The 26,388-nt window shown below is 43.5% G+C and overlaps 1 protein-coding gene across 5 annotated transcripts in view; it reads right to left on the bottom strand.

Moving 5' to 3' along the window:
* The window catches only part of MPP5 (membrane palmitoylated protein 5), a 177,194-nt gene that overhangs the window by 98,668 nt on the left and 52,138 nt on the right, over positions 1-26,388 (bottom strand). For all 5 annotated transcript variants that reach the window (XM_033950752.1, XM_033950751.1, XM_033950750.1 and 2 more), the window contains exon 2: positions 23,176-23,665. In XM_033950752.1, the coding sequence (XP_033806643.1) occupies positions 23,176-23,542 (367 nt within the window). In that variant the 5' untranslated portion in view covers positions 23,543-23,665. The remainder of the gene's footprint in view (positions 1-23,175; positions 23,666-26,388) is intronic.

Below are 26,388 nucleotides of genomic sequence, written 5' to 3'. Positions count from 1 at the left end.
TTATTTAGTGCTATATATCTTAACTCTCCCAATTTATTTTTAGACTTCTAGCATTTGTATATAGACATTTCAAATTGTGTTTTTTCCTTGCATCTAAAGGTTGCTTAGAATATACCAGGGATAATTTGCATCCTTTACTCTGCTTTCTCCTTAAACACTCCTGGCTTTCTTCCACCACTGAAACCTCTCTATTGGGATTCCCTAAATGTTCTGTTTCAATAGTATCCTTCAAGGATTCTCCATACCAAACCATGCTAAATACTGAGCCATTCATTCTACTCCTAGCCCACCTTTGTAAAAACCCATCTAAGAGGACTATTTGTATAGGAAATTGCTATTTTTTCCTTTGTTAATTAAAAGATGAATAATTGCCTAGGTTCTTTATTGTATAAGCTTATTTCTGAAATAGCCAAACTTAAGCAATACCCAAAGTCGTTCTTTGTTTTACTCTTAAATGGGGAGGAACTCAAACTTATGTCAACATTTCCAAGGATATATGACATTTGACATCAAGCTTCTGAAACTTGGAAAAAGCCTTTAGTGGCAACCAATGGAGAAAATTTCTAAAAATATCAAATTATGATTTCAAAACAGGAAAAAAAAAATGGCAGATAACAACAAAACCAATCTGCCCAATTTAATTCCTCAGATGGTCTCTGGTTTTCCTTTTGCTCCTCTCCAATGCATAGAGGGATCCTCTATGCATAACACAAACTTTCTTGAATTCCATTACTTGTTTTTAATATTACCATCTCCATTCGGAGGCCATTCCATGCATTTTTATTCATTATATCTCAGCAAAGACATTTTCCAAAATTCAAACCAGTGGAAAGATCTACATGTTTACATCACATTGTTTTTTTTCCATCTACTGTACATCTTTTCCATTCATTTATATGAAGAATCACAGGAAAAAAAGTCCTAACATCAAAAAGCAGCCTTTTGGAAATCTAAGTTCATCCTGGTTTATTATTCTTAATACTTATTTATGCATCATCAGACTACATTAAGAGGCTACAAATGCTTTCCCAGCTCAATCCCTCAAAAGGGGAAATAAAACTAATTTGTTTAGATATCCAATTCATTGTATGCAATTAAAAAGTCAGAAAAATCATCATCCTGAACACTTCTACTCACAGGAAAAATGAAGGGTTCCTTTGGATACTGAAGATCCCTGTGCTTAAAACCAAAAGACTGATATGACTTGCATTTCATGTTTCTGTGAAAGGATATTATCTTTACTGCTGGGTAGGGAGAACATCTCCAGATTCTGCTAAGCAAGGAATGTGTATTAAAACTAGACTAGGCAAAGAAAATACCCAAGTGTAAGGGAGGATTTCTTTTATAGTTTGATATGCAATATATTAAAAAGGGAGTAAGAGCAAGAACTATGAGTTGTTTGAGGCAAGGTGAAAGTTACACTGCACATATTAAAGTGGAGTTTACTGCCATTTATAAAATAGACAAGTTTGCTTGCCCACTTTTGAAAACAGCATTCTATGGATTTGTGCAATTATCTAAGCTTTGTGTAAGAAGCAAAAATAAACACGGTGCAAGAAGCACAAAACCTGTGCATCCCCAGGTTTAGGAAGAGGTGCAAAAAAAAAAAAAAAAAAAAAAAAAATCGAACAAAAGACCCAGTATGGATAACAAGTGAAGTGAAGAAGGCGATACGTGACAAGAAAATGTCGTTCCGAAAATGGAAAAAGGACCAAACAGAGGAAAACCGGAAGGAACACAAAAAACACCAGAAGGAATGTCACCGAGTGGTTAGAAAAGCAAAAAGAGAATACGAAGAGAGGCTAGCTGGGGAAGCAAGAAACTTCAAAGCGTTCTTCAGATACGTGAAGGGGAAGCAACCAGCGAGGGAGGAGGTGGGGACAGTTGGATGATGGCGACAGGAAGGGAGTGGTAAAGGAGGAAAAAGTAGCAGATAGGTTAAACAGGTTCTTCTCGTCGGTCTTCACGAGCGAGGACACATCCAATGTACCAGAACCCGAGGAGATCATAAGTGGGGATCAAGATGAAAAACTGGAGCAACTAGAGGTAAGCCATGAAGACGTCCTCCGACAGATCGATAGACTGAAAAGCGACAAACTCACCGGGCCCGGACGGAATCCACCTAAGGGTACTAAAAGAACTAAGGAATGAAATAGCTGAAACACTCCGACAAATTTGTAATCCTTGAGGACTGGGAAGATACCGGAGGACTGGAAACTAGCAAATGTCAGGCCTATCTTCAAAAAGGGATCGAGGGGTAACCCAGGGAACTACAGACCGGTGAGTTTGACTTCACGGGGTCACCAGGAAATTCTTTTTCACTGAAAGGGTGGTTGATCGCTGGAATAGTCTTCCACTTCAGGTTATTGAGGCCAGCAGCATGTCTGATTTTAAGGCCAAATGGGATAGACACTTGGGATCTATTCACAGAGAAAGGTAGGGGAGGGTCACTGGGGTGGGCAGACTAGATGGGCCATGGCCCTTATCTGCCGTCTATTCTATGTTTTTATGAAACACTGATAGAGGACAGCATCTGCAAACATATAGAAAGAAATGGACAACTTAAAACGAGCCAACATGGCTTCTGTAAGGGAAGATCGTGCCAAACAAACTTACTGCACATCTTCGAAGGGATAAACAGCCAGATGGACAAAGGGGAATCCATAGACATCATTTACCTCAACTTCCAAAAGGCCTTCGACAAGGTACCCCATGAGTGGCTACTTAAGAAGCTGTGGAACCACGGGGTGGGAGGGGATGTACACAGATGGATCAGACACTGGTTGGCAGGCAGAAAACAAAGGGTTGGAGTGAAGGGCCAATACTCGGACTGGCAGAGGGTCACAAGCGGTGTCCCGCAGGGGTCAGTGCTGGGACCGCTACTTTTCAATATATTTATAAACGACCTGGAAACAGGAACGAAGTGTGAAGTTATAAAATTTGCGGATGACACCAAACTCTGCAGGAGTGCGAAGACCTGCAAAGGGATCTAAGCAAACTGGAAGAGTGGGCAAATAAATGGCAGATGCGCTTTAACATAGAGAAATGCAAGGTCATGCATATAGGGAAAAGGAACCCGATGTTCTGCTACAAAATGGGAGGAACATTACTGGGAGAGAGTAAGCTTGAAAGAGACTAGGGTGTACTGGTAGATACAACAATGAAATCATCGGCACAATGTGCAGCGGCCTCAAAGAAAGCAAACAGAATGCTGGCCATCATTAAGAAGGGTATCACAACCAGGATGAAGGAAGTCATCATGCCGCTGTATCGAGCGATGGTGCGCCCGCATTTGGAATACTGTGTCCAGTATTGGTCGCCGTACCTCAAGAAGGACATGGCGATACTTGAGCGGGTCCAGAGAAGAGTGATGAAAATGATAAAAGGTATGGAAGGCTGTTCATACGCTGACAGGCAGGACAAGCTGGGGCTCTTCTCCCTGGAGAAGCGGAGACTTAGAGGAGGCATGATAGAAACTTTCAAGATCATGAACAGCATAGAGAAGGTAGACAAGGAAAGGTTCTTCAGACTACGGGGAACCACAAGTACAAGGAGGCACTCGGAGAAACTGAAAGGGGACAGGTTTAGAATTAACGCCAGGAAGTTCTTCTTCACTCAGCGGGTTGTGGACACATGGTACACGCTCCCGGAGGATATGATCGGGCAGAGTACACTACGGGGATTCAAAGAGGGATTGGATAGATTCCTGAAGGATAGGGGGATTGAGGGGTACAGATAGAGGTAGATAGGGATATAGGGCTAAATCAAGAAAACCTGACAGGTTGTGGACCTGATGGGGCCGCCGCGGGTGCGGACTGCTGGGCGTGACGGACCTCTGGTCTGACCCAGTGGAGGCAACTTCTTATGTTCTTAGTGATACTTGTGAACAAGGGATCAATGTCAGAAACCTGCTTAAGAAAACTGCTATTTAATGCTCATTTCATCCATTATAATAAAGTAGATTTTGGTGAAAGAGCAGACTATGAAATACAAAAGTGCAATTTTCAAAAACTTTTTTACAAAGAAAAAAACATGGATATACAGTACTCATATAAAATCACGGTTTGTATATTGCATTTTTCCTGCCCTGTGAAAGATTCACAGTAGAAGAAACTCTACCTCAAATATAGTGCTGAAAAATCAGCATGGCATGGGATCTCTCAGAGAGAGAGAAAGAGATAATGGTTATTGTGGATGGGCAGACTAGATGGGCCATTTGGCCTTTATCTGCTGTCAGGTTTCTATGTTTCTATGCTCAGAAGGATGAGCATGCAAAGTCATGACACATTGAACATTGCCTGAACGTTGTTGAGCAGTAATTTGTTGCTCACTATTCTGTGCTATTTTCCTGTCAGTGCCTGAGCACTGAATTACTCAGACACTGGTCTCTCACTTGTACCCTGAATCTCCTACTTGGCCCCCATAGTCTGGCATCTCTCTCTCTCACCACTGGCTAAGAATTTATTTTTCCCTTTCCATCCTCTTTCTGGTCTTGGTTACTCTCTCTTCCTTTCTCAACCATCACCCCCCCCCCCCTTACACATACACACACTTGCAGTGCACCATCTATGTCCCCTCCCCTCCTCTCCTCCTGCAGGTCTACCATTCATGTCCCTTCCTCTCCCCTTGCAGTCCAGGATCCATGTCTCCTCCCCCCTCCTACTTGCAGTCCAGGATCCATGTCTCCTCCCCCCCCACACACACTTGAGTCAAGCATCCATGTCCCCTCCTTTCTCCCTCCCCTCACCATTTGCAGTCCAGCATCCATGTCTCCTCCTTCCTCCCCCCCCAAGCATGGGCATAGCATCCATGTTCCCCCCTTCCCCCTCAACTAGTAGTCTAGCATCCATGTTCCTTCCTCCTCCTCCCAGGTCTGGCCTCTCTCCTTCTGACTGGACCCCCCCCCCCTGGTGAGATCAGATATACCTGCGGGCCTCCCAGAGCTGCAGCAGCAGAAGCCGGCCAGCAGAGGCAGCATGGTGATCATGCTGCTTGTAACTGGCCCTGCTAGAACCTTCCCTCTGTCACATCATCTATCTACAGGAAGTGATGCAGAGGGAAGGCCCTGGAAGGGTTGGACGCAAGCAGCCTGTTCACAGCACTGCCTCTGCCAGAATTCTGTGTGGATGAGGAATTCTGCGCAAATTCTATGTTGCACAGTTGTACAGAATTCTGCCAGGAGTAATTTTTCTGCTTCCTTCTCAAATCTACTTTTACATGTCTTCCCATCTAACCACGTGCATCATCTTCCCTCTCTCTGCCCTTCCCCTCCCCTCCATCAATGTGTACTATCTCTTCTCTCTTTCGTCTCCTCTATTCCCATCTTTTCAATCTCTTTTCCCTTCCCTATCCCTCTCTCTCCCCTCTCTCGTGGTCTGACATCTCTCTCCCCTCCCCCTTTTTGGTCTGGCATCTGTCCTTCTCTTCCTCCTTTCCCATACTTTAGTCTGGAATCTCTTTCTCCTCCTTCCTTTTCCTGGTCTGGCTTCTCTCTCTCCTTCTCTCTCCCCTTCAGTAGTCCGACATCCAAGTTTTAATATTATTTGATATCCTACCTATCATGAAATGTCAAGTGGCTTACAATAAAAATAAATAAGCATTAAAAATAACAAACAACAAAAGTGTATAAAGACATAAGAATGTGAGGTAAAAGGAAGCACTTGCCAGTCAGGTTTTCAGGATATCCACAATGAATATGCACAAACTTGATTTGCAAACACTGCCTCCATTATATTCAAATTTCTTTCATGCATATTCATTGTGGACATCATGAAAACCTAACTGGCAAGGGGGTACTCCAGGACCGAGTTGAGAAACACTGCTGTAGACAATGCAAAAGAATAGAATGGTTGGCGAGATCACAGGCTGCAGATAAATCAAGAGATAAAAGGGAAACTGTTTACCCATATCCAGTCAAAAGTGAGCGAGACAATCATGCGTGGACAAACCCACCCAAACAATCGCGCGTAGGATGTCAGCGTGCTGGATTTCAACACTATTTTAAAGTGCTCTGAAGGGGTGTGTGGGGGAATCCCCACACACACACACTTTACTTAGAAATGTTGCTGCTTCCATTGGAGGGGAACCCCCCATTATAGAGGAAACAGTAATTTTTCTCTAAAAAATAGGAGAAAAGGCTGTTTCCTCTGTAATGGGTTTTTACCCCACCCCCTCCCCCACCCCCAACGGGAGGCAACATTTCTAAATAAAGTGGGGAGTTCCCCCCTCGGAGCGCTTTAAAATAGTGTTGAAATCCAGCACGCTGAAATCTTGTGCGGTTTCATCTATGAGCCGATTTACCTTGTGCTAAGTGGTAATGATGTATGTAGTAATACCTAAAAGAGCTGTCTCTATATTATGATGTTTCTTAAAACCTATCTGATTTTGATGTAATATATTGGCTTTTTCCAAGAAATTTTGTAATTGGGTTATGAACAATATTTTTGGTACTTTAAGCCAGTGTTTTTCAATCTTTTTACACCTATGGACCGGCAGAAATAAAATAATTATTCTGTGGACCGGCATCGGTCCGTGGACAGGCAGTTGAGAAACACTGGGCTAAATCGTGGGCCAGACCCCGCCCATCTCTACCCAATCTCCACCCCAGACCCTGCCCCCATAATAGTACTAATTGCACCTTGTACATCCCATGCCTCTCATCTGGAAGCCTTCCCTCTGACGTTGCAACGTCAGAGAGAAGGCTTCTGGTTCAGGCGCAGGATGCCCGTAGGAGCCACTGTCTGTAGCTTTGTGCACTGAATCAGTTAGGAAGAGGGATCTGGCTTGAAGATAACGCCGCATCGATCGCACCGTGGACCGGCGGTTGAAGAACACTGTGTTGGGCCTGATGCACGTGCTGGCCCTGTGGACCGGCAGGAAATTTCTGTGGACCGGCACTGGTCCATGGACCGGTGCTTTAAGCTATGAATGAAAGATTAGCTATTGGATGAATTACCGTATTTTTCGCTCCATAAGACGCACCTGACCTAGATTTAGAGGAGGAAAACAAGAAAATAATCATTCTGAACCAAATTCTCCATGCCAGGTTCTGCACCCAACCCCAAACTCCTTGCCAGGTTCTGCACCCTCTTCTTCCTCTGGTGGTCTAGTGGTAGGCCAGGACAGGGCACAGGTCAGGCAGGGTCAGGGCAGGCCGGCACAGTGGCCTGGCGACAGGCAGGAAGGTCCAGTGATTTGGCGACCGGCAGGAAGGCCCAGTGACCTGGTGCCAGGCAGGAAGGCCTAGTGGCTGGCAGGAAGGGGGCCCCCCTGGCAGGGCTCCCCACCCCAAGGCAAGCAGGCAGGCAGGGCCTCCACCCTTATCTTAAATCCTCCGGTGGTCCAGCACTGTAGAGCAGGAGCTTTCAGCCTCTTGCCCTTTCATCCAGCTGACTCCCGAGCAGCAGAGTCAAAGCAGTGCAGAAGCCAGTGTGAGCTTTTTGCTTCTTGCCTTATCCCGCGCCGCGGGAGTCAGCCGGAGAAGAGCCCTGAGGGGAGGGAGCTAAGAAAATAAAAATTGCTGCTGCTCGGTCAGACCGGTGGTTCATCATGCCCAGCAGTCCACTCACACGGCAGCCCTCTGGTCAAAGACCAGCGCCCTAACTGAGTATGTTCTGGTTCAGCAGGAACTTGTCTAACTTTGTCTTGAATTCCTGGAGGGTGTTTTCCCCTATGACAGACTCCAGTTTTCTACCACTCTCTGGGTGAAGAACTTCCTTACGTTTGTATGGAATCTATCCCCTTTCAATTTTAGAGAGTGCCCTCTTGTTCTCCCTACCTTGGAGAGGGTGAAGAGATATGTTGCTGCTTCGCCGGCTCTTTCCCTGTCCTGATGTGCTACCTTGCGGTCGGTGGGAGTCCTCGCGGTTCAAGCAGCCACTGAGAAGAAAAACTGTTCATCGGCAATGGTGATGGAAAGTTCTCAGAATGGGAAAAAGTGAACAAAAACAGAGAGTGGGCATAAATGGGAAGTTCTCAGAATGGGAAAAAGTGACTAGCGGTGTACCCCAGGGCTCGGTACTTGGACCCATCTTATTTAATATTTTCATAAATGACCTGGAAGAAGGAACATCCAGTGAAATCATCAAGTTTGCAGACGACACAAAGCTATGCCGGGCAATCAGATCACAGAAGAACAGTGAGGAACTCCAGAGCGACTTGAATCAATTGGAGAAATGGGCAGATAAATGACAGATGAATTTTAATGTGGAAAAATGCAAAGTGATGCATTTAGGCAGAAAAAATAAGATCACAAGTATAGTATGTAAGGTGTAACTCTGGGAAAGACCGAATAGGAAAAGGACCTGGGTGTACTGATAAGACCCTGAAACCATCGGCACAATGTGTGGCGGCGGTGAAGAAAGCAAATAGAATGCTAGGCATGATAAAGAAGGGAATTACGAGTAGATCAGAGAAAGTTATAATACCGCTCTACAGAGCCATGGTCAGACCGCACCTGGAATACTGTGTCCAGCATTGGTATCCATACCCAGTGTTCTCCCCAGAAATTTTTTCTAGCCGGGTGGCATGAAAAAGTAGCCGGGTGGGGCGGGGAAATTTGGTAGTGGAGAAAATTAAATGTATACTATTTTTATTAGTTAATTATTATTATTTTCCAATGCTCGATATGACTTCCTTTTTTAAGGTTTGACACTTGTGCCAGAATATTTTTACTAAATTTAAGAAGTATCCAATTCTAGAAGTGAATAATTAGATATTCATTCTCTTTCAAATAGTATAGAGGTTTAAAAAAGGGAAATGTGTTAATGAAGTCATTAGGTTCAATCTAACCATTTATTTCTGCATGAATTTAAACAACTAAAAAAAAAAAGATAAATATAGCTCATCCAGTCATACAAGAAATGGCTGTACAACACCTCTAATAATGTTTTGATCACTAGGTTCCTTCCTGAGGTCTCATTGAGGATATGAAATAGATGCTATCCCCACTTCCAGACCTCTTCCACATAATTTATGGAGAGGTGTTACTGAGCCTTGAAGGGCACCTGTGTGATTGATCTTTATCTGCTTCTTTTTTATTTTGCTATAGTGCAAAGTAAGAGCTAGGGCAAAACAGTATAGGTAAAGATGCAGGTAAAAATTAGCAATGTATTAAAAATATTTTATTTTTATTTGCTTATAATGTCATTTGAAAGCTACTTGATGATAATACAACTTTAATTTAATTCTTTATAATGTGTGTCTGTGTGTTGGGGGGGACAACACCTACGTCAACAGTAAAGTTAGAATAGAGTCATTAAATCCAGTGGTGTACCTAGTATATATGACAGCCAGTGCTAATCATTTTTTTAACAAAAGATATTTTTAGTAATAATCCATGAGTCACACAATAAGGGTGCATCTAGGAAAAGGCAGCATCTTAAACACTGCAGTGAGCACTAGAACACCAACACACGCATTGTAAAACTAAACAAACCAGATCCTACACAGTCAATTGATCCTGTAGTCGATGCTAACAGAAAGCCATGTCCTTTTCATACACACAGAATACAGATACACCCTCGCCCAATATGGAATAATCACAAACTAAAAATAGAAATATGTAGACAAAAGTTAAACTGAACCAAGAAACCAGACTCTGCATACAATGCAACACCACAGAAACAGTGACACATGTCCCCTAATACTGTGCAAAATATAAAGACAGTAGATGTAAATTTGAAAAAAACAAACATAACAGTCACCACTTCTACATAACAGTCACCACTTTACAAATTAACAAATAGAAATAAAATAATGAGAAATATGAAAATACCATTTTATTGGACTAATCCATTTTTCAATTAGCTTTCAGAGGCCAAATCTTTCTTCAAGACAATACAGTATACAGCTGTTATGGTATCCTGTCCTGACCTGAGGAAAGGGGTTTATTCCCTCCCAAAATTGCCTTATTTCCTTTTCCTATTGATAAATTTTAATCAATACAGTTACAATACTACTTGATTCTACGTAAAGCAACAAAAATATTTTTTTTCCTACCTTTTGTTTCTGCTTTAGTCATCTTCTCTTCACTCTCTTCTTTCTATTCAGCATTTGTCCTCGCTCCCTTCCATGCAACATCTGTCCTCTCTCTTTGCCCCTTCCACCCAGCCTCTACCCTCTCTCTATTCCTTCCATCTACTGTCCACCCTATCTCTGCCCCTTGCATCCACTGTCTATCCTTTCTGCCTTTTCCATCCAGTGTCTGCCCTCTCTCTGTTTCATATGGTATCTTCCCTCTTTCTATGTCCCTTCAATAAACTCTATATCCTGTGCCCTTTCTCTCCTTTGTACATGATTTATTTCAGCTTCAACCCCTCTCCATTTTTTGTCTCCACCCCTATGCTCTCTCTCTTCTCCTTTCCTTCCTTCCCACTCCACCCCATGGTCTGACATCTCTATCTCCTTCCCTTCTCTCCCCCCTCTCCAGTATCTGCCTCCTGTCTTTCCCCTTTGGTCTAGGCCTCTCTCTTTCTCTCCGTCTTTCTTCTGTGAGGAGATCATGTTGATCTTGAACACTGAATAATTCTTCCACATTCTCCATATCACTGTACTGTAGTCTGGTCCAGCAGACTGCTTTGGCACTATTACATGGGTAATAGTAAATTCATTATGCATCAGCTTTCTACACAGAATGCCACAAGTCTCTATTTCTTGTGCTGTGCTTACATCTGCCAGCGTCAGAAACTTGTGAGACAGATCCCTTGGCAATACTACACTTCGGAGCCCTTTGACCATCTGGTTCTGTATGGTTGCAGGCTTTAAAGCTCTGTTTACTGGAGGAGACTGTCCACATACTTAGTTGCATCACTCTTAAGGATCTGACCAGAGATTACATTAGACAAGGTGGTATTTTTAGGCATGGAAAAACAGGACATGTTCTCCTCAATCTGCTCAGATGCCTTCAAATGCCCTTTAATATTCGTCTGATCTCGGACTAAATCTTGCCTCCTGAGCTGATCTTCAAAGGAGAGCGTAGTGAGAGCCATATCGGCAGTGAGATCCGTTTTGGGCCGCATGTTGTGCAGGGTTGGACTAAGGCAAGTTGTAAGCTTCCTTCCATCGCTGACCTATCTTCCATAAGTCAGCAACGGAAGGAAGCTTACAACTCGTTGCTCTTGCTTGCTTTGGGCCTTCCTCGTTGCCGGGTCCTGCCTACTTTCGGAAACAGAAAGTAGGCAGGATCCGGCAGCGAAGAAAGCCCGAAGCAAGCAAGAGCAAGTTGTAAGCTGACCTGTCTCCTATAGCGAACCCATTCTCCGGGGCGTGTGCATGCCGACTTCCCTTCTCTTCCCCCCTCAAGACGTGACTTCCGGTTTCGGAGAGAAGCGGCATGCACATGTTAGAGCCCCGGAGCATGGGTTCAAGTCGCTTGCTGGTGTTAAAAACTAAAAAAAAAAAAAAAAGTCAGGCTCCTGCAATTCAGGCTGTGCCGAGTCAGCCCGGTAAATCTCCCAAGCCGGTGAGAAGGGTTTTTTAAAAAAAAATGTTGAGCAGAAGGCGGCAGCAGCAGCAGGATTGCGATCGAGATTACAGCCGGGCGCTCATCTAAATTAGCTGGGCGGAGCGCCCGGCTGAAAGGCCCTGGGGAGAACACTGCATACCTAAAGAAGGATATAAAACTGCTAGAGAGGGTGCAGAGACGAGCAACGAAGCTAGTGAAAGGTATGGAGTACCTGGACTATGAGGAACGACTTAGGAGACTGGGGTTGTTTTCCCTTGAGAAGAGGAGACTGCCAGGGGATCTGATCGAGACTTTCAAAATACTGAAAGGATTCGACAAAATGGAGCAGGGAAAGCAGTTATTTACAATGTCCAATGTGACACGGACAAGAGGACATAGACTGAAGCTGAGGGGGGACAGGTCCAGGACGAATATCAGGAAGTTCTGTTTCACGCAGCGAGTGGTGGAATGCTCTCTCAGAGGAAGTAATTGTAGAATCCACCGTTCTAGGATTTAAGGGTAAACTAGATGCACATCTCCTTAAGAGTGGCATGGGTAAGAGTAAATTAGATGCACATCTCCCTTGAGAAGCATACAGTGATTTGGGGACTAAAACTATGCCAGGGTAGACCTGGCGGGGCCTCCGCGTGTGCGGATCACCGGACTTGATGGACCCAAGGTCTGATCCGGAGATGGCAATTCTTATGTTCTTATGTTATGTTCTCCCTTTTGTACAGCACCACTGGAGCTGAAAACTTTTTTTTTTGGTCTGCTGTGGCGGTTTTATGCTGCCTTCCCCTGGAAGTGCCGAAAACAGAGTCCTGAGGGGAGGGAGTTGAAGACACATGCTTCAGCGGGAGTCAGTCAAAGGAAAGAGCAGGAGGCTGAAAGCACCTGCCCTACAGTGCTGGACCACTGGAGGAATTGAGGGGGGGGGGTGATGGTATTCGCTCCATAAGACGCACCCTTATTTCCTCCCAATTTTGGGGGGAAAAAATTGCGTCTTATAGAGCGAAAAATACAGTAGTACATAAAGTTGGTGAAAGGAAGGATCTTTCATCTTAGGATAAATAGTTGCTGATTTCCATATTGTTGGATCAAGACCAAAAGTCAAACTTTCTGAAATCATTGATAAAAGACATGGGTTAAGATGTGTAACCAAACACTTGAATATAGATGTTGGAATAGGATCTATTGGTGATGTGCTAGTTTCCACTGAAGCAATAATAGTGAGAAGTTCACGAGACACTGGAATAGTGAAAGACCGTAGGCTACTGAGAGTTAAATGTTCTGGTCTTTGAACATCATTTTGAATTATATTAGTTGAATGGAAGATTAGAATCTTCTTTCTGTTAGTCCCTGGAGTATTCCATATACACTAAGTGTTCAATCCAAACCTGCAGTCCGGATGTTGCAGAAATCCACAACTTTTCTGAACCTATGCTCAACCCCCTTAGCTTGAGAACTATTAAACAAGTCCAGTTAAGTCTCAAAGCCAAGCAACATACCTGAACAAATCCATGACAAGGGGGTACGGGGACAATCCTCATCAACACAAAGTAAATCATGAACTAGCTTGCTCTACAAAATAGTAACAAGTGATAAACAGGCATAAAGGCAACTCAGAAAACATTGAGGAACAATGTAGAATTAACTGCTCTGGCAATTGGCTGGAAAATTTTTAAGTCTATAATGAGAGTGACCGAGGCAGAAAAAAACAGGCTACACCAAAACCGAGTATACACAGACGGTGGGTCATATGGAATCCTCCAGGGACTAACTGAAAGATTATCAAAGGTATAAACCTAATCTTCCATTCTGTTACGTTCCCTCTGGATTACATACACTAGGTGACGTATCAAAGCAACGGTAGCTAGGGAGGAACAGAAGAGCCTGCCCTCAAAACCGAGGACCCCGAAGCAACATCAGAATGTGCCGCCATATCCACGCATAAAACCAGGTAAAAGTATGAAGAGAGGACCAAGTATCTGCCCTACAAATTTAATCAGGTTGAATTGCACGAGATTACACCCATGACTCAGCCACACCTCTCATCGAGTGTGTTTTAAGCGAGATTGTTGGCTGCTTGCCATGGGCTATGTAAGTCGCAGAAATGGCCATTCGAATCTGTCCAGTGATCGAGGACTTGGATGCCGGCCTACCACAGTGAAGTGCCGCAGTTAGAACAAAAAGGGGGTCAGACATCCTGAACTCATTAATCCTTTCCAAATAGTGGAGCAAGACCTGCCGGACATCCAAATTATGTAAGATCCGATCTTTGTTGCACTCTGAACCCATCGAATGAAAAGCAGGCAACCTATCGTCCTAGTAACATGAAAGGCCAAGACTACTTTTGGCAAGAAGGAAGGTACAGTACGGCGGAGAACACCCACATCCGTAACACAGGAAAAGGATTCCATAGACAAAACAGCCTGAAGTTCTGAAATACGCCGTGCTGAAACAATGGTGACCAGAAAAACAGTCTTGATCATTAGGTCCAGAAGAGAAGCATCCTTCAGTGGTTCGAAACATGCCTCACAAAGGCCCTGCAAAATGATGTTAAGATTCCACAAAGGGAAGACAAGACAAAGGGAGGACGCAGACGATGCTTCCCCTTCATAAACTTGGTCACATCTGGATGAGCAGTAAGTGAACTAACGCCTTTGTACACTCAAAAACATGAAAGGCCTGCAACCTGAACTTTCAGGGAAGCCACTGCAAGATCTTTGTCTAAACCCTCCTGAAGGAACGCCAGGACTACCAAAATGGAGGCCTTTTCAGGATCCACCTGATCCCTAGCACACCACCGTTGGAAAGCCTTCCAGGCTTGGGGATAATGATTATTTTTCTCCGAGTATAGCTCTTACTCCTCCCGAGGAAGGTGGTGAAGAGGAAACGGTGACAGAGTTTAAAAACAAGCATGGAATGAACAAAGAGAACATAAGAATTGCCGCTGCTGGGTCAGATCAGTGGTCCATCCTGCCCAGCAGTCCGCTTACGCAGCGGCCCTCAGGCCAAAGATCAGTACTCTAAATCAGTGTTTTTCAACCGCTGTTCCGCGGCACACTAGTGTGCCGCAAGATGTTGCCTGGTGTGCCGCAGGGCCGCCGGGCCCGGAGCTGACAGGGGGCCCGAGGCAGGGGCGCCAGTAGCTCGCCAAGGCAAAGTGAGTCGATCACCCAGGACTCACTTTGTCTTGGCGATCTAATCTATCGAGCCGATAAGTCTTCTTCTCCCCGACGTCAATTCTGCAGTCGGAGAGGAAGTTCGGGCCAGCCAATCGCTGCCTGGCTGGGCGGAACTTCCTCTCCGATTGCAGAATTGACGTCACGGAGAGCATGCGTCGGCGTCGGCTTTGGGGCCTGTTATCCATTGGTGGGTCCTGTTCCCCGATGGCAGTGGCAGTGGCTTGGGGAACGGCAGGGAGAAAGAAAGAAAGGGGGCAGGCAGGGAAACAGAAGGAAAGAAGAGAAACAGAAAAAAAGAAAGAAAGGTCAGGGAGAGAGGAAGAAAAAGTTGGGGGAGGGAATGAGGTGTGGAGGAGAGAAAGCATACAGGCTGATAGAAGGGAAGAAAGATTGGATGCACAGTCAGAAGAAGAAAGTGCAACCAGAAATCACCAGACAAGGTAGGAAAAATTATTTTATTTTAAATTTAGCAAAGTGGAGGCAGTATTACCACAGTTTTCAAAGGAATTTGCCCAAATAACTTAATAGTTAACTGGGTAAATTCCCAGAGATGAAAACTTCCCTTCACTTACTATGCACAGTTCTGAATTTATATCTGCTGTCTATATTTTACAATATGGTCACCTTTTACTAAACCGCAATAGTGGTTTTTAGCGCAGGGAGCCTATGAGCGTCAAGAGCAGCGCTGGACATTCAGCGCAGCTCCCTGCGCTAAAAACTGCTATTGTGGTTTAATAAAAAGGATGGAGGGTATATTTGTCTATTTTTGTATGCTATAAAAACCAAATACAGAGAGAGACTGAGAGCTGTTGACGAAGAGCTACGTGTGTGTCTTTCTTCGATTCCAGCCAGAATATCAGCTTTGTGTTCAGCCAAACAGGCCCAGGTTTCGCACTGAATAAAGTATTTTATAATTTTTATTTCGTAATAAAGTAATTATAAAATACTTTCTTTGTGTTTATTTGATTCCTATTCAAGAGAATTACTTTATATATAGTCAATATAGGCAGAGAGTTAAATTTTTTAACATTTTCTAATGGTGGTGTGCCTCGTGATTTTTTTCATGAAACAAGTGTGCCTTTGCCCAAAAAAGGTTGAAAAATACTGCTCTAAATGACTCCAGCCTCACCTGCGTACATTTCAGTTTAGCAGGAACTTGTCCAACTTTGTCTTGAAACCCTGGAGGGTGTTTTCCCCTATAACAGATTCCGGAAGAGCGTTCCAGTTTCCACCACTCTATGGGTGAAGAAAAATTTCCTTATATTTGTACGGAATCTATCCCCTTTCAACTTTAGAGAGTGCCCTCTTGTTCTCCCTACCTTGGAAAGGGTGAACAGTTTGTCTTTATCTACTAAGTCTATTCCCTTCAATATTTTGAACGTTTCGATCAAGTCCCTTCTCAGTCTCCTCTTTTCGAGGAAGAAGAGGCCGAGTTTCTCCAATCTTTCATTGTACGGCAATTCCTCCAGCCCCTTAAACATAGAAACATAGAACATAGAAAGATGACGGCAGAAAAGGGCTATAGCCCATCAAGTCTGCCCACTCTACTGACCCACCCCATTAAGTCTGAGTACTAATGACCTAGTTCCTTAACTCGACCCTCGTAAGGATCCTACTAGGGCATCCCATTTATTCTTAAAGTCAATAACGCTGGTGGCCTTGATCACCTGCTCTGGAAGCTTGTTCCAGTGATCTACAACCCTTTCTGTGAAGAAATACTTCCTTATGTCACTATCGAATTTCCCTCCTCTGAGTTTGAATGGATGCCCCCTTGTGACCGAGGGTCCCCTGAGAAAGAAGATGTCTTCTTCCACCTCGACACGTCCCGTGATGTATTTAAATGTCTCAATCATGTCCCCCCTTTCCCTGCGCTCCTCTAGAGTGTAGAGCTGCAATTTGTTTAGTCTTTCTTCATACGAGAGACCCTTGAGCCCCGAGATCATCCTAGTGGCCATCCGCTGAACCGACTCAACTCTAAGCACGTCTTTACGGTAATGTGGCCTCCAGAATTGCACACAGTACTCCAGATGAGGTCTCACCATGGTTCTGTACAGTGGCATTATGACTTCAGATTTGCGGCTAACGAAGCTTCTATTGATACATCCCATAAGTTGCCTTGCTTTGGATGAGGCCTTCTCTACTTGTTTGGCGGCCTTCATGTCTGCACTGATGATTATTCCCAAGTCTCTTTCTTCTGAAGTCCTAGCTAGTGTTTCTCCATTTAAGGTGTAAGGTTTGCATGGATTTCTGCTACCGAGATGCATAACCTTACATTTCTTAGCGTTGAAGCCCAGCTGCCATGTCGAGGACCAGTTTTCCAACGTAAGCAGATCCTGCGTCATACTATCCTGCAGATTGCTTTCACTTACTATATTACATAGTTTGGCGTCATCAGCGAATAGAGTTACTTTACCCTGAAGCCCTTGGGTCAAGTCTCTTATGAATATGTTAAAAAGGAGTGGACCCAGGACCGAGCCCTGTGGCACTCCGCTGGTCACCTCCGATGTCTCAGAGAGGGTGCCGTTGACCACCACCCTCTGATGTCTTCCACTCAGCCAATCTTTGACCCATGCAATTAGTGTCTCATCTACCCCCATTGATTTCATCTTGTTTAATAGTCTATGGTGTGGGACGCTGTCGAAAGCTTTACTGAAATCTAAGTACACTATGTCCAGAGACTCTCCCGAGTCCAGCTTTCCTGTTACCCAATCAAAGAAGCTGATAAGATTGGATTGGCATGACCTACCCCTAGTGAATCCATGTTGACTAGGATCCCTTAGATTCCCCTCATCCAAAATCTTGTCTAATTTACATTTAAGTAGTGTTTCCATGAGTTTACACACTATTGATGTGAGACTCACTGGTCTGTAATTTGCAGCCTCCGCTCTGCAAACCTTTTTGTGCAGAGGAACGATGTTAGCTGTTTTCCAGTCCAGGGGGACTCTCCCTGTACTTAGGGAGAGATTGAAGAGCATGGTTAATGGTTCCGCCAGGACATCGCACAGCTCCCTGAGTACTCGTGGGTGCAATTTGTCTGGTCCCATGGCTTTGCTTACCTTGAGTCTTGACAATTCGCTGTAAACATCAGCTGGTGAGAACCCAAAATTCTGAAATGGGTCTTCCTTGCTTGGCTTTGCTTCCAGCTGTGGCCCGTGTCCAGGTGCCTCGCAGGTAAAGACTGAGCAGAAGTAATCGTTCAGTAGTTTGGCTTTTTCGGAATCTGTTTCCACATAAATCCCATCTGCTGTTCTAAGACGTACTATCCCGTTTGTGTTCTTCTGCCTGTCACTAATATACCTGAAGAAGAATTTGTCCCCTTTCTTAATGTTCTTTGCTAGAGTTTCTTCCACTCGAAGTTTGGCCTCCCTGACTGCTGTTTTGACCGCTGCAGACCTTGTCTTGTATTCAATTTTAGCTTCTTTCTCCCCGGTGCGTTTGTATGAAAGAAATGCTCTTTTCTTGTCCTTGACTAGGTGTGAGATCTCATCAGTGAACCAACGGGGTTTCTTCTTTCTTTGTTGTTTATTTACCGATTTTATGTAGCGGATAGTTGCTTCGTGTAGTGTCCTTTTCAGTGTTGACCACATAGCTTCCACATCATCCGTTGTTTCTTGAGCCTGTAGCGTCTGATGGACGAAATCACCCATGCTTGCAAAGTCAGTGCCCCGGAAATTGAGTACCTTCGTTTTTGTTTGTGATCTAGGGAAGCCCTTTCTAAGGTTGAACCATACCATGTTATGGTCACTGGTTGCCAGCGTTTCTCCCACCAAGACTTCCGTGACGCTTTCCCCGTTCGTAAGTATCAGGTCCAGGATGGCCTGGGCCCTAGTGGGCTCTAGTACCATTTGTTTGAGCTGTACTCCCTTCATGGATGTTAATATCCTCTTGCTACTACAAGTTGTTGCTGAGAATGTGTTCCAGTCTACATCAGGCATGTTGAAGTCCCCTAACAGGACAACGTCCCCCCTTAACCATTTTAGTCGCTCTTCTCTGGACCCTTTCGAGTAGTACCGTGTCCTTCTTCACGTACGGTGACCAGTGCTGGACGCAGTACTCCTGGTGAGGGCGCACCATGGCCCGGTACAGTGGCATGATAATCCTTTCCGATCTGTTCGTGATCCCCTTTTTAATCATTCCTAGCATTTTGTTTGCCCTTTTCGCTGCCGCCACACATTGCACAGACGGCTTCATCGACTTGTCGATCAGAACTCCCAAGTCTCTTTCCTGGGAGGTCTCTCCATGTACCGCCCCAGACATCCTGTATTCGTGCATGAAATTTTTGTTACCAACATGCATCACTTTACACTTATCCACTTTGAACCTCATCTGCCATGTCGATGCCCATTCCTCGAGCCTGATTATATCACGTTGCAGATCTTCGCAATCCCCCTGCGCCTTCACTACTCTGAATAACTTCGTATCGTCCGCAAATTTAATCACCTCGCTCGTCGTACCTATGTCCAGATCATTTATAAAGATGTTAAAGAGCACAGGTGAAAGCACCGAGCCCTGCGGCACCCCACTGGTGATGCTCTTCCAGTCCGAGTATTGTCCATTTACCTCCACTCTCTGTTTCCTATGCTTCAGCCAGTTTTTAATCCACGCAAGTATTTCACCCTCGATTCCATGACTTGCAATCTTCCGAAGTAGTCGTTCATGTGAAACCTTGTCGAACGCCTTCTGAAAATCCAGATAAACAATGTTGACCGTGTCGCCCTTGTCTATCCGTCTGTTTACTCCCTCGAAGAAGTGCAGCAAGTTTGTCAGGCAAGATCTGCCTTTGCTGAAACTGTTCTGGCTGGTCCTCATTAGACCGTGTCCATCAAGGTGATCAATGATGCAGTCATTTATCAGCGCCTCTACCATCTTTCCCGGTACCGAGGTCAGACTCACTGGTCTGCAGTTTCCTGGATCTCCCCTCGAACCCTTTTTGAAGATCGGCGTAACATTCGCCATCTTCCAGTCTTCCAGAATCTTTCCTGATTTGATCGACAGGTTGGCTACTAGTTGAAGCAGTTCAGCTATAGTCCCTTTCAGTTCCTTGATGACCCTCAGATGGATGCCATCCGGTCCCGGGGATTTATCGCTCTTAAGCCTATCAATCTGCCTGTATACCTCTTCTAGACTGACCGTCAGCCCTGTCAGTTTCCCGTCTTCGTTTCCAGCATAGAGCCTGATGGGTTCCGGTATGTTGCATATATCCTCTTCGGTAAATACAGACGTAAAAAATGTGTTCAGTTTGTCGGTGATTTCTTTATCTTCCTTTAGCACTCCCTTTATTCCACGGTCATCCAATAGCCCCACTACTTCCTTCGCAGGTCATTACCCCTTAATTTATCGAAAGAACGGCTTGAAGTTTTTCGCTTCCTTGGATATTTTTTTCTTCATAGTCTCTTTTGGCCTCTTTTACCACCTCGTGGCACCTGCGTTGATGTTGTTTGTGCTTATTCCAGTTTTCGTCCGTTTTTGACCTTTTCCATTCCTTAAATGAAGTTTTCTTATCTCTGATCGCTTCCTTCACCTCTACAGTAAGCCATGCCGGTTCTTTGTTCTTTTTCCTCTTAGATCCTTTGTTGGTACGCGGTATATGTAGATTTTGCGCCTCGGTGACTGTGTCCTTAAAAAAGGACCAAGCTTGCTCTAGCGTTTTTACAGTGCTTATCCTCTGAATCTTCTTCCCCACCATGAGTCTCATTCCTTCATAATTCCCTTTTCGGAAGTTCAGTGCTGTGGCTGTCGTTCTGGACCGATGTTTTGCCCCTGCGTCCAGGTCGAAGCAGATCATGTTGTGATCACTGTTTCCCGGAGTCACAGACCCAGGTCAGCTCCCCAGCTCTTGAGAATGCAGAGGCAGCCAAATCAAAGTTCCCCGTACATGGTCGCTGATCCAGCACCAATCTGGTGCAATCACTGCACATATTCAGCAGATTTTTAATCGAATCATGGGGTTTTGAGGCAGAAATAAAACTTTGAAAAAAAGATCAATAAAAATCCAAGATGGCCACCACCAGTGAATTTGCACCAAAAACAGTAAAAATAACAATAACAAAATAACAAAAAATAGCGATTTGGGGGTCTGAGGAAGTGGGGGACCTGAAAACCGTGATAAACTACTTTTACCACAGAAACTACTTTTACTACAGAAACCGTGATAAACTATTTTTAAATCGTTCCACAAGTCACCCCTGAAGTTCCCATAGGAAATAATGAAGGTACTCAGTTCTGTAGTGCCTTTGCCTGTCAGCATTTCCAAAAGCAGCTGAGTGGAAAAAAAGGACTTTCTGCCTCAGAAACAGCACCAAATGCACAGAATTGAAGATCTTTGGACAGCCAGCCAGCCAGATACCGGCTACAACCTCTGTCCCTTCAGATCCTCTGCCACATGGTTGGGGGTGTTAAAGGCAGCCTGTTAGAAACCTGTGACAAGGTCAATGGCCAGACTCCCACAGGAAGGGACCCCGGGTACTTGAAGGTGGCTCAGAAAAGTTGTGGATTTCTGCAGTACTCAGACTGCAGGTTGGGATTGAATACCTAGCATATGGAATCCGGAAGGGACATAACAGAAGTTGAAAATATAGTATGCGCATCTATAATTTTATCCTTAAAATGTTTTACAAGATTATGAACTGATGGTGTAGTAGAGCTATTAAAAATATTTGGAGTGGCATTTGTAAACAAATAAAACTGCAAATGAAGGAGCATTAATAATTTGCTTTGCATACATGCAGTCTCCAAGTTACAGACACCCAACTTAAGTACAACTCAGACTTAAGAATGCGATTGTGGCTTTATTTGATTTCATTGAGCATTATTTCCAGTGGCATATATTCCTTCACTTCTCCTGCAGCAAATTAAGGAATAATGCATGGCCTCATTAAGAAGTGTGTGGCTGTGCATGCTGTACCTTAGAGGGAACATTAGTAAGGACTGTTGGCCCTTTTGACAGCTGGGAGCAGAGGTAAGCAGCAAGAATCTCAAAAACCTACAAGTTCTGAGTTACATAGAAATCCGACTTTAGAACAGCTTTAAAAATCTAACTCGTTCTTAACTCGGGGACTGCCTGTAATACTTTTTTTAGCATCATATATAGCAGATTTGTAGAATATTGCCATTTTCTTAAAAGCATCTTCAGATAATGAATTTGGAGAGCTTCGCCATTTGCATTCTATGGGCCTGATTCTCTAACTGTACATCCAAATTTTACATGGCGGTAGGTGTCCTACCACCATCTGGCAGCCAATCAGGAAGCATGTTATCTTAAAAAACAAAACAAAACAAAAAAAAAACAACCTAAAGCGAGTAAGGTCACCTACATTGTAGACATCTGTCAGGGGTCTACAGAGACCAAGGCAGGGTGTGGGCTCACCCAGAAGTGGCCTTGGGCATATTTAAGTGTCCCTATGCATCTCTCTACAGCAGTGGTCTCAAACTCGCGGCCCAGAGACCACATACAGCTCGCCAAGTACTATTTTGAGGCCTCAGTATGTTTATCATAATCACAAAAGTAAAATAAAACAGTTTCTTGATCATATGTCTCTTTAGCTATAAATGACACATTAAACTTTTTTATTGCCAGCCGCAGCAGTATTAGCTTCAATGATCATATGAATTCTACGAGCGTCGTAGCTAATACCGCCATGGCAAGTGATATAAAAAAATAACACGTAAAATAAAAGGGGGGCAATAAATAGAAAATATTGAATGAAACATAATAAATATGAAAGCTAATGCATAATTAAATAAATAATAAAATACAAGTATTAACACACCTGATTAAAATCATAGTAATAATTATAAACCGAAGGGCAAAAATAAGAACAAAAAACAAATACAATTATTAAATAGTTCAAATACTGACAAAATAATCCTTATAAAGATTCATAAAAACACAGACAAATTTGTGTCTTGATTCAACCCTTTTGGAACTTCAGTGTAATAACTTAAAAATAAATCTTTGTTCAGCTTGCAATAAATGTGTTATCAATGTCACTTCCTCCCTAATATGGTCCAATTTTAAACAAAAAAAATTAAAATGCAACTCAAGATTGGTGATCTGCCTTCTGTTTACTATTCTGCCTTGTGCAGATCATTGCCTCTGGTGTTACTGATGAGGCACCCTGCCAAGTATGCCTAATGGCATGTGCTTACATAATTATGCAGTGGTGGTTCTCAACCCAGTCTTCAGAACACACCCAGTCAAGTAGGCTTTTCAGGATATTCTCAATGAATATCCATGAGAGAGATCTGCATGTAAAATATCTCATGCATATTTATTATGGATATCCTGAAAACACTACACATGTACATGATTACAATATTGGATTAATGTGATCCTTGTGTCTAAAATTAGGCAGCTCTGGAAGCTGCTTTCAGGATTATCCCATTTATACAATTTAGATAACTCAGGTTTGGGAAGAGGGTATGGGAGTTAAAGGAAACATCAACATTCTCCTAAAAACTTATTGCTCAAGAGTGAACAAATTGTTCCATATAGCACTGCTTTAAGAATTTAAAGCACTTATAAGCAAATTGATTTCTACATACTTAGCACTTTCACAGCACGGCTGGGACTCTCCAGAACGTTGCCTTCTTCTGTGTCAAAAATAGGATTATCTATTCCAATTTTAGGTGGAATCTGAGCTAATTTCTTAAGTCGCAAGGATGAATTAACATCCAGCTCTTGTTTCTTTCCTTCTTCTTCTCGCCTGCGCCTCATGTCCTCTTGCTGTTGTCGAATCCGCTCAAGTTGGGCACTTCGCCGTACCGGCATTGCCCGGGAACCCAAATCTGCTGGACAATCAACGGCCATCTCTCTGTGCTTCTGAGGCTCTTCTGGAGATGCAAGATCTGCATTTTTTACCTCACTGTCAGAGTCTTCGGTCACATGTCCATTCATATGAGAAGTGGTCATGATGATCTGCAGCTGTTAGACTCTACCAAACTGTGGTAGAGCATGTTTCTTGAAACCCATCATAAAGTCAAAAATCTTCCACTTGTTCTAAATTGCCAAACTCAGACTCTCCAAGTTGAATAGCTGAGGGAAAAAAACACACACAAAAGAATTACAAAAACAGCTGAGAAAAAAACACACACACACACAAGAATTACAATGATATGCAAAATGTTTCATATCATTCCCTAAAACAAACACAAAAATATCTTATGTCAGAAATAAGAAGAGAGGTATTATAATAGCTTGACAGCAATGAAATTTATTAGAAGAAAAAAAAATTAAGCTGTATAGAGGCATTCTTTACTACACTACCAAATGTTTGAAGATGGGAAACTTTTAGGCTTATACAATTCTATTTTCAGGCTTTCTATAAATGCAGCTTAAGTTCTTTTTTTAATAAGACTGAAAAACAAGTTGTAAATAGACTTGCTGCGAGCCTACAATCTGTAACATACTGAGATTTCTATGGCTAACCCACTAGTTTGATTCACAGTTTGGGGGTAATTCTCTATAGATTGCCTAAAATTAGGCACTCAGATGATACACGCTAAGCATAAATTTTAAATGTCATTTTGTGCACACAACTGTCATTATAGAAAACTAGCATTTAGTCTGTATTTACATGTTTAACTTTACATGCAAGCATTTACACTAACTCAATGACTGACGCAAATGCTTGTGCAGTTAGATGCATAAATGCTAATATACTATAACCCACGCATGTAACTGCTTGACACGCCCCTAATCCACCCATGCATCCAGTTTAAGCATGCAATGCTCAAGGCAGTTACAATTTATTAAGATATCTGTGACCTTATTTTGCAAGTTGAATGTGCCAAATTTGTGCGCTAGTCAGAAATTTGTGTGTGCAACTTTCTAAAATTAAGCGGCTTGTGTCCTCTGCAACAGTGGAAAGCAAAACAAAGTGGGACAAATGGTGTTCAGGATTCTATATCAACTTCACCATAGAAAATATCAAATTTCATAAAGAGTGTAAACTCAGTAAATCTCTCAACCTGACCATGTTTCAGCAGGTCTACCTTCATCAGAAGGAATAATCCTTATAAATGAATAAAGTCAATAGAGAATCTTGAACACCATTTGTCTTACTTTGCTTTGGTCCTCTGCAACAGTGACATCTAGTGGCCACATTTAAAGGGCCCATGAATGCAGGTTTCCAGAAGGAGCTCTGTACAAGAATAGTTCTTGCCTGAAAGCTATTTTAACCAAGTGATAGAATCAATGCTGTCTACACCAAAGGAATTATTTACAGTAGTTAATAACAGTTGCTGTTTTCAAAATAATTTGAAGAAAATTATCTTTCAATGACTTAATATTTGGATGAACTGGGTCTACACAGCAATGAAAGTTTTTAATGGTAGAAAGACATTTTTATCCTGGGACAGTCAAGAGCAGGGGTGTCCCAACCTCAATCCTTGAGGATCACAATCCTGTCAAGTTTTCAGGATTTCCTCCATTACTATGCATGAGATCTATTTGTATGCACTTCCTCCATTGTATTGCAAATAGATCTTAACATAAGAACATAAGAATCGCCTCTGCTGAGTCAGACCATAGGTCCATCATGCCCAGCAGTCCGCTCCTGCGGCGGCCCCCTAGGTCAATGACCTGTAAGTGATCTATTACTCTAAAGCATTTGTACTGTATAGTACCCCTCTAATTATACCCTTCAATCCCCTTTTCCCTCAGGAATTTGTCCAGTCCCATTTTGAAACTCAAAATCGTGCTCTGCTTTACGACCTCCTCCGGAAGTGCATTCTAGGTGTCCACCACCCTCTGAGTGAAGAAGAACTTCCTGGCATTTGTTCTGAATCTGTCTCCCTTCAATTTTTCCGAATGTCCTCTAGTTTTTGTTGCCCCTGCCAGTCTGAAGAATCTGTCCCTCTCTACCTTCTCTATACCCTTCATGATCTTGTAAGTTTCTATCATATCCCCTCTAAGCCTCCACTTCTCCAGGGAAAAGAGCCCCAGCCTGTCCAGTCTCTCAGCATACGAAAGGTTCTCCATGCCCTTTATCATTTTTGTTGCTCTTCTCTGGACCCTCTCCAGTATCGCCCTATCCTTCTTAAGGTACGGCAACCAGTATTGAGCGCAGTACTCCAGATGCGATCGCACCATCGCCCTATACAGCGGGAGGATGACCTCCTTGCTTCTGGTAGCAATACCTTTCTTGATAATGCCCAACATTCTGTTCGCCTTTTTCGAGGCCGCGGCACATTGTGCCGCCGGTTTCATTGTTGTATCCACCATAACCCCCAAGTCCCTTTCTAGGTTGCCCTCCCCCAATGATATCCCTCCCATTGTGTAATTGTACATCGGGTTTCCTCTCCCCATGTGCATGACTTTACATTTCTCCACATTGAAGCTCATCTGCCATTTATTAGCCCACTCACTCAGTTTGTTCAGGTCCCTTTGGAGTTCTCTACATTCCTCAACTGTGCTAATCTTACCAGAGAGTTTTGTGTCAGCCATAAATTTTATAATTTCGCATTTCGTCTCTTGTTCCAGGTCATTAATAAATATATTGAACAGGAGCGGTCCCAGCACTGACCCCTGCGGGACGCTACTCGTTACCCCTTTCCAGTCAGAAAAGTGACCTTTCACTCCTACTCTCTGTTTCCTGTTGGAGAAATTCTGAAAACCCAACCTGGTGAGGGTCGAGGTTGGACACCCCTGGTTTAAAGTCTGAAAACAGGTAATTAAGAGATAATTTTTTAGTTCCTACTTCTGTCGAGATCTACATACCCATTTCATCTTTTCCATTCTTTGCTAAGATTATTGAA

The sequence above is a fragment of the Geotrypetes seraphini genome, chromosome 7, assembly GCF_902459505.1.
Source record: "Geotrypetes seraphini chromosome 7, aGeoSer1.1, whole genome shotgun sequence".
Classification (NCBI taxonomy): domain Eukaryota; kingdom Metazoa; phylum Chordata; class Amphibia; order Gymnophiona; family Dermophiidae; genus Geotrypetes; species Geotrypetes seraphini.
The sequence above is the reverse complement of the archived record's forward strand: the minus strand, read 5'-3'. Positions and strand labels throughout refer to the sequence as shown.